This window comes from Bufo bufo, chromosome 3, assembly GCF_905171765.1.
Source record: "Bufo bufo chromosome 3, aBufBuf1.1, whole genome shotgun sequence".
In the NCBI taxonomy this organism is placed as follows: domain Eukaryota; kingdom Metazoa; phylum Chordata; class Amphibia; order Anura; family Bufonidae; genus Bufo; species Bufo bufo.
In genome coordinates, this window is record NC_053391.1 from 103,892,955 (window position 1) to 103,902,611 (window position 9,657).

General features: G+C 40.3%; 1 protein-coding gene across 1 annotated transcript in view; it reads left to right on the forward strand.

Annotated features, from left to right (window-relative positions):
• Positions 1–4,541, forward strand: part of PIPOX (pipecolic acid and sarcosine oxidase) — a 153,682-nt gene extending 149,141 nt beyond the window's left edge. Inside the window, exons 7-8 of the mRNA XM_040423415.1 lie at positions 1,676–1,751; positions 4,094–4,541. Of these exons, the coding sequence (XP_040279349.1) occupies positions 1,676–1,751; positions 4,094–4,209 (192 nt within the window). The 3' untranslated portion in view covers positions 4,210–4,541. The remainder of the gene's footprint in view (positions 1–1,675; positions 1,752–4,093) is intronic.
• The last annotated feature ends 5,116 nt before the right edge of the window (positions 4,542–9,657 follow it).

Below are 9,657 nucleotides of genomic sequence, written 5' to 3' on the forward strand. Positions count from 1 at the left end.
AATCTAATAACTGCTTCTCAGCATAATTTATAGTATACCTACCCCTATGTTGCATACTGTACATGAGGCATTGGTATAAAGGGAATCTGTCAACCCTATTTTGGACTATTATCTACAGTACTAAAACAGTAGTAAAACACATAAGTATTCCAGATCCCTTTATTTTATTTTCCTACTGCCCCCCGTTACCCCACTGTCAGCGCTCAAAGATGCACTGAAATAAATTGTCAGGACTGCTGTGCATGCACACAGGAGTCCTCTCCATTATGTTAGCACAACACAGCCGTCCAGACTGTGTATTTTAGCTCAACTTTGACCACTCACCTTGGGGGAATGGAATGGTGACCTTGAATCCTTATCTGGAGTACTACTGAGGTAATACTGCAGGTAATGGTCCACGATCATGGTGACAGATTCCCTTTAAAAGACTTGTGCCTCACTACATTTGTATCAATAAAAATGTTTCGGCTCACACAGAGTTGCCTATGAAGGACTCCTGTCAACTGAAATGTTAAGGCTGTTTTAGACTAGCCAATTGTAGGCCAGTTTATCGTTAACCAGTGTTCACAGGAACAATCGTTAACAATACTGCCGCCAATTACCCAATAAATGATCAAATGCTTGTTCATCGGGCAATCTAAAGCTTTCAGCATGCTTAAAAATCCTCGTTTTCTGGCAGCAGATCGTGCTGGGTAACCACGATCTGCTGCTGGCAAACAACTAGACAGCATGGGGACAAGCGATGGCATAACGATCACTCCTTCCCATGCTGTGGAGGGGATTGTTGCATGTAATAGCAGCGGTCTCCTCCACTAACGAGCAAGATACGATTCCCTCCCGACAATCGCCTGCTAGATTGTGCAAAGTAATACAGTTTTTACAGCCTCATCGTTTACAATGAATGCTACCTTGAGCTCCATCTTTTATCAGTCCTAATGGCTTTTCCACACGTCAGTGATTAACGTCCGTCAGATCCATTGATTTGAATGTGTTCATTCACACCTCCTTGTATTACATGGGTGGAAAAACAATGAAGACATACCAAGTCCAGACCAAACACACCCATTAAAGTATATGGATCCATGAAAACCACTGACAGATGGCATCCATGTTTTGTCAGTGTTTTTCACTGACCATTAGAAGGAGATCCTCTGGAAACATATTTTTTTAGCCTAGCAGTGCACGTGGAATATGTCTAACACATGGTGGGCAATAAATGGACACAGAGACCAAAAATAAGCCTTTCACAGACATCTTGGATTAAACACTGACCGTTTTATTATGGACAAAAAATGGTCACAGATATGTGAATAAGGTCTAAGATTTGTCTGCCAAGTATATAGATCCAATATCTATATAGCATGGTCATGGCTATCTGCAATGATTACAGGTGGGGGTTAATCCTAAAAAGCTGGGACTGTGATAAATTTGGTGCATTTCATTTTCTTACTGAATGCAATAAGTAGTTCATTAATTTAAAGTGATACAATATGAAATCTATTTGAGTCCTCATACACACATACATACACGTCTATCTGGACACACATACTATATTCTGTGTTAGACAATTTTTTGTAGCTGACATTTTTGTATAAAGTTAAGTAACTTTCTGTTGCTATCAATGCTATATTACAACTTTTATCTCACAGATTTTAAATAACCATTCCTTTCCTAGAATACACCAGACTGCAATTTTATTTTGGACTACCATCCTGTCCACAAAAACATTGTCATAGGATCTGGATTTTCAGGTAAGAGATAATGTCCTGAATCTTAGATTGTCTAGGATATTACTAGGATATTCCTCTTCTTAGTGTCAGTCGATTTATTTTACTGCAAATCCACAAAAGGCACCTAATTCAAATTCACTTTTAATTTAAAAAAAAATACTCAAAACACCCATATACAATTATAAATAAGCAGAAATCTCATAGTAGATACTAGATATTGAGCTAGGATGAACCAGTATGTCAGGGAGATTTGTTAGTCTCGATTAGTTGGCAGTTCATAAAATAATATTCAGAGTACAGTCGTGGCCAAAAGTTTTGAGAATGACAAAAATATTAGTTTTCACAAAGTTTGCTGCTAAACTGCTTTTAGATCTTTGTTTCAGTTGTTTCTGTGATGTAGTGAAATATAATTACACGCACTTCATACGTTTCAAAGGCTTTTATCGACAATTACATGACATTTATGCAAAGAGTCAGTATTTGCAGTGTTGGCCCTTCTTTTTCAGGACATCTGCAATTCGACTGGGCATGCTCTCAATCAACTTCTGGGCCAATTCCTGACTGATAGCAACCCATTCTTTCATAATCACTTCTTGGAGTTTGTCAGAATTAGTGGGTTTTTGTTTGTCCACCCGCCTCTTGAGGATTGACCACAAGTTCTCAAAAGGATTAAGATCTGGGGAGTTTCCAGGCCATGGACCCAAAATGTCAACGTTTTGGTCCCCGAGCCACTTAGTTATCACTTTTTCCTTATGGTACGGTGCTCCATCGTGCTGGAAAATGCATTGTTCTTCACCAAACTGTTGTTGGATTGTTGGAAGAAGTTGCTGTTGGAGGGTGTTTTGGTACCATTCTTTATTCATGGCTGTGTTTTTAGGCAAAATTGTGAGTGAGCCCACTCCCTTGGATGAGAAGCAACCCCACACATGAATGGTCTCAGGATGCTTTACTGTTGGCATGACACAGGACTGATGGTAGCGCTCAACTTTTCTTCTCCGGACAAGCCTTTTTCCAGGTGCCCCAAACAATCGGAAAGAGGCTTCATCGGAGAATATGACTTTGCCCCAGTCCTCAGCAGTCCATTCACCAAACTTTCTGCAGAACATCAATCTGTCCCTGATGTTTTTTTTGGAGAGCAGTGGCTTCTTTGCTGGCCTTCTTGACACTAGGCCATCTTCCAAAAGTCTTCACCTCACTGTGCGTGCAGATGCGCTCACACCTGCCTGCTGCCATTCCTGAGCAAGCTCTGCACTGGTGGCACATTCCGATACCGCAGCTGAATCCTCTTTAGGAGACGATCCTGGCGCTTGCTGGACTTTCTTGGACGCCCTGAAGCCTTCTTAACAAGAATTGAACCTCTTTCCTTGAAGTTCTTGATGATCCTATAAATTGTTGATTGAGGTGCAATCTTAGTAGCCACAATATCCTTGCCTGTGAAGCCATTTTTATGCAACGCAATGATGGCTGCACGCGTTTCTTTGCAGGTCACCATGGTTAACAATGGAAGAACAATGATTTCAAGCATCACCCTCCTTTTAACATGTCAAGTCTGCCATTTTAACCCAATCAGCCTGACATAATGATCTCCAGCCTTGTGCTCGTCAACATTCTCACCTGAGTTAACAATATGATTACTGAAATGATCTCAGCAGGTCCTTTAATGACAGCAATGAAATGCAGTGGAAAGTTTTTTTGGGGATTAAGTTAATTTTCATGGCAAAGAAGGACTATGCAATTCATCTGATCACTCTTCATAACATTCTGGAGTATATGCAAATTGCTATTATAAAAACTTAAGCAGCAACTTTTCCAATTTCCAATATTTATGTAATTCTCAAAACTTTTGGCCACGACTGTATGTTTCTTCAGATTTTCACAATGTGCATTTATCCCAGGTGATGGCCAAAAGCTCGGGGTGGTAATGCAGGTCAGGTCAAGAGATTTTGTCGCTGTTGTTCCCCTACAGTACTTTTGCCTAACAATGGAGTTGTCCTCACTCCAAAATGGCTCATTCTTGATAGAGTCTTGGTCTTGACAATGTAACTTAGTCTTGTATATCTTATGTCACAGCGTATTTCGCTTTTGCTATCATAGGTTCATGAGAGGACATATTTTGACTCTATTCAAACCTATGTGTCTTAGGATAAATGGCTTTGGGTAGTCATGGACACACTCTAGGACTGCAGTGAATTGCATGGTAGGGTCGGTTCACATACTGTTAGGCACAGAACATGACCTCTTCCTTTGAGGTTCGAAGGAGGTTATGAACTAAACCCTCAGAGGCTGTCCTAGAAAACAAAACACTGTGCATATATTTCTTAAAGTGCATAAAGAATTTTGTAACATTTGCTCTTTTATAACAGGTCATGGTTTCAAACTTTCGCCACTGGTTGGGAAGATCTTATGTGAGCTCAGCATTGGGAAGCAGCCAATATATGATCTCAAGCCGTTCCGTATAAGTCGATTCAAGACCCAATAGATTCACTTTTATAAAGCAATACTAAGAACAGAAGTAGAAAAGATGAATTTTTGATTTAAGATTTGTGAATGATATCCAGAGGCACAACTAACTACATGTATAACAACAAAGAGTCTATGATGTTATCCAGTGAAGCAACCATGATGATGGCTTTTAAGATGACATATAATATCTGATAACATGTTGACGACACTATAACTTGTAATCATCTATAGAGTTTTCATGTCTCCAAAATTTGTGATTAGTGAATAACAGACATTTCAATTCTGATATGATTAATTCAATATTTTCTGGAAAAATAAACATGAAAATACATACTGACCAAAACTGAATTAAATGTATCTGTTTGCTATCGGTGTACAGACCAGATCAGAGCTAAAACAGAGGTCCCAATCCTTTTGAAGTATGCAAGCCAGTTTTGATATACATAAGCTAGTACTGTGCCACACAAAATATAGTACTGTATTAATTCTATTAAAGATATGAGTGAAGCAAGATATAAATATCAATAACAAACCGAAACACTTTCCCAATAATCCATTAAGTAGTCTATATACCAATTAAAAACATATAACACTTATTTACAATTGGACAATTTCCTGTAACAAAGCAAGGGTTAAAAACAAAAAAATACAGCCATTTGAAATACAGCCATTTTGTGCAAAGATATATTTACTTCAGGCCTACACTGGTTTAGACCGTGTGAGATACCCCCTACATACAGGGGTTTGAATCAGGCATTTAAAAAACAGCCATTTTAAATACAACCATTTTGTGCAAAGATATTTTGACTTCAGGCCTACACTGATTCAGGGCGTGTGAGATCCCGCCTATACATACAGGGGTCTGATTCAGCCATTTGAAATACAGCCATTTTGTGAAAATATATATTTACTTCAGGCCTACACTGGTTCAGACCATGTGAGATACCCCCCTAAATACAGGGGTATGAATCGGGCATTAGAAATACAGCCATTTGAAATACAGCCATTTTTTGTAAAGATATATTTACTTCAGGCCTACAGTGGTTCAGGCTTTGTGAGATACCCCCCTACATACAGGGGTTTGAATCAGGCATTTGAAATACAGCCATTTTGTGCAAAGATATATTTACTTCAGGCCTACACTGCTTCAGGGGGTGTGAGATCCCCCCTATACATATAGGGGTCTGATTCAGCCATTTGAAATACAGCCATTTGAAATACAGCCATTTTGTGCAAAGAAATCTTTAATTCAGGCATACACTGATTCAGGGCGTGTGTGATCCCCCCTATACATACAGGGGTTTGATTCAGCAATTTGAAATACAGCCATTTGAAATACAGCCATTTTGTGCAAAGAAATCTAAAATTCAGGCCTACACTGATTCAGGGCGTGTGAGATCCCCCCTATACATATAGGGGTCTGATTCAGCCATTTGAAATACAGCCATTTGAAATACAGCAATTTTGTGCAAAGAAATCTAAAATTCAGGCCTACACTGATTCAGGGCGTGTGTGATCCCCCTATACATACAGGAGTTTGATTCAGCCATTTGAAATACAGCCATTTGAAATACAGCCATTTTGTGCAAAGAAATCTTTAATTCAGGCCTACACTGATTCAGGGCGTGTGAGATCCCCCCTATACATACAGGGGTTTGATTCAGCCATTTGAAATACAACCATTTGAAATACAGCCATTTGAAATACAGCCATTTTGTACAAAGAAATCAAAAATTCAGGCTTACACTGATTCAGGGCGTGTGAGATCCCCCCTATACATACAGGGGTTTGATTCAGCCATTTGAAACACAGCCATTTTGTACAAAGAAATCTAAAATTCAGACCTACACCGATTCAGGGCGTGTAAGATCCCCCCTATACATACAGGGGTTTGATTTAGCCATTTGAAATACAGCCATTTTGTGCAAAGATATATTTACTTCAGGCCTACAGTGGTTCAGGGCGTGTGTGATCCCCCCTCTACATACAGGGGTTTGAATCAGCCATTTGAAATACAGCCATTTGAAATACAGCCATTTTGTGCAAAGATATATTTACTTCAGGCCTACACTGATTCAGGGCGTGTGTGATCCCCCCTATACATACAGGGGTTTGATTCAGCCATTTGAAATACAGCCATTTGAAATACAGCCATTTTGGGCAAAAAAAAACTCTAATTCAGGCCTACACTGATTCAGGGCGTGTGAGATCCCCCCTATACATACAGGGGTCTGATTCAGCCATTTGAAATACAGCAATTTTGTGCAAAGAAATCTAAAATTCAGGCCTACACTGATTCAGGGCGTGTGTGATCCCCCTATACATACAGGAGTTTGATTCAGCCATTTGAAATACAGCCATTTGAAATACAGCCATTTTGTGCAAAGAAATCTTTAATTCAGGCCTACACTGATTCAGGGCGTGTGAGATCCCCCCCTTCCCCCCTATACATACAGGGGTTTGATTCAGCCATTTGAAATACAGCCATTTTGTGTAAAGAAATCTAAAATTCAGGCCTACACTGATTCAGGGCGTGGCCCCTATACATACAGGTGTTTGATTCAGCCATTTGAAATACAGGCATTTGAAATACAGCCATTTTGTGCAAATAAATCTTTAATTCAGGCCTACACTGATTCGGGGCGTGTGTTATCCCCCCTACACATACAGGGGTTTGATTCAGCCATTTGAAATACAGCCATTTTGTGCAAAGAAATCTTTAATTCTGACTTACACTGATTCAGGGCGTGTGAGATCCCCCCTATACATACAGGGGTTGGATTCAGCCATTTGAAACACAGCCATTTGAAATACAGCCATTTGAAATACAGCCATTTTGTACAAAGAAATCTAAAATTCAGGCTTACACTGATTCAGGGCGTGTGAGATCCCCCTATACATACAGGGGTTTGATTCAGCCATTTGAAACACAGCCATTTGAAATACAGCCATTTTGTACAAAGAAATCTAAAATTCAGACCTACACCGATTCAGGGCGTGTAAGATCCCCCCTATACATACAGGGGTTTGATTTAGCCATTTGAAATACAGCCATTTTGTGCAAAGATATATTTACTTCAGGCCTACAGTGGTTCAGGGCGTGTGTGATCCCCCCTCTACATACAGGGGTTTGAATCAGCCATTTGAAATACAGCCATTTGAAATACAGCCATTTTGTACAAAGAAATCTAAAATTCAGGCTTACACTGATTCAGGGCGTGTGAGATCCCCCCTATACATACAAGGGTTTGATTCAGCCATTTGAAACACAGCCATTTGAAATACAGCCATTTTGTACAAAGAAATCTAAAATTCAGACCTACACCGATTTAGGGTGTGTAAGATCCCCCCTATACATACAGGGGTTTGATTTAGCCATTTGAAATACAGCCATTTTGTGCAAAGATATATTTACTTCAGGCCTACAGTGGTTCAGGGCGTGTGTGATCCCCCCTCTACATACAGGGGTTTGAATCAGCCATTTGAAATACAGCCATTTGAAATGCAGCCATTTTGTGCAAAGATATATTTACTTCAGGCCTACACTGATTCAGGGCGTGTGTGATCCCCCCTATACATACAGGGGTTTGATTCAGCCATTTGAAATACAGCCATTTTGTGCAAAGAAATCTTTAATTCAGGCCTACACTGATTCAGGGCGTGTGAGATTCCCCCCCCCCCCCCCTATACATACAGGGGTTTGATTCAGCCATTTGAAATACAGCCATTTTGTGCAAAGAAATCTAAAATTGAGGCCTACACTGATTCAGGGTGTGTAAGATCCCCCCCCCCCCCTATACATACAGGGGTTTTATTTAGCCATTTGAAATACAGCCATTTTGTGCAGAGATATATTTACTTCAGGCCTACAGTGGTTCAGGCCTTGTGAGATACCCCCTCTACATACAGGGGTTTGAATCAGCCATTTGAAATACAGCCATTTGAAATACAGCCATTTTGTGCAAAGAAATCTAAAATTCAGGCCTACACTGATTCAGGGCGTGTGTGATCCCCCTATACATACAGGAGTTTGATTCAGCCATTTGAAATACAGCCATTTGAAATACAGCCATTTTGTGGAAAGAAATCTTTAATTCAGGCCTACACTGATTCAGGGCGTGTGAGATCCCCCCCTCCCCCCCCCCCCCCCCTATACATACAGGGGTTTGATTCAGCTATTTGAAATACAGCCATTTTGTGCAAAGAAATCTAAAATTGAGGCCTACACTGATTCAGGGTGTGTAAGATCCCCCCCCCTATACATACAGGGGTTTTATTTAGCCATTTGAAATACAGCCATTTTGTGCAGAGATATATTTACTTCAGGCCTACAGTGGTTCTGGCCTTGTGAGATACCCCCTCTACATACAGGGGTTTGAATCAGCCATTTGAAATACAGCCATTTGAAATACAGCCATTTTGTGCAAAGATATATTTACTTCAGGCCTACACTGATTCAGGGCGTGTGTGATCCCCCCTATACATACAGGGGTTTGATTCAGCCATCTGAAATACAGCTATTTGAAATACAGCCATTTTGCGCCAAAAAAATCTAAAATTCAGGCCTACACTGATTCAGGGCGTGTGAGATCCCCCCTATACATTAAGGGGTTTGATTCAGCCATTTGAAATACAGCCATTTAAAATACAGCCATTTTGTGCAAAGAAATCAAAAATTCAGGCCTACACTGATTCAGGGCGTGTGTGATCCCCCCTATACATACAGGAGTTTGATTCAGCCATTTGAAATACAGCCATTATGTGCAAAGAAATCTTTAATTCAGGCCTACACTGATTCAGGGCATGTGAGATCCCCCCCCCCCCCCTATACATACAGGGGTTTGATTCAGCCATTTAAAATACAGCCATTTTGTGCAAAGAAATCTAAAATTGAGGCCTACACTGATTCAGGGTGTGTAAGATCCCCCCCCCCCCCCCTATACATACACGGGTTTGATTTAGCCATTTGAAATACAGCCATTTTGTGCAAAGATGTATTTACTTCAGGCCTACAGTGGTTCAGGCCCTGTGACACACCCCCTACATACAGGGGTTTGAATCAGGCTTTAGAAATACAGCCATTTGAAATACAGCCATTTTGTGCAAAGATATATTTACTTCAGGCCTACAGTGGTTCAGGCCTTGTGAGATACCCCCTCTACATACAGGGGTTTGAATCAGGCATTTAAAATACAGCCATTTGAAATACAGCCATTTTGTGCAAAGAAATCTTTAATTTAGGCCTACACTGATTCACGGCGTGTGTGATCCCCCCTATACATACAGGGGTTTGATTCAGCCATTTGAAATACAGCCATTTGAAATACAGCCATTTTGTGCAAAGATATATTTACTTCAGGCCTACATAGATTCAGGGTGTCTGTGATCCCCCTATGCATACAGGATCTGATTCAGCCATTTGAAATACAGCCATTTTGTGCAAAGAAATCTTTAATTCAGGCAT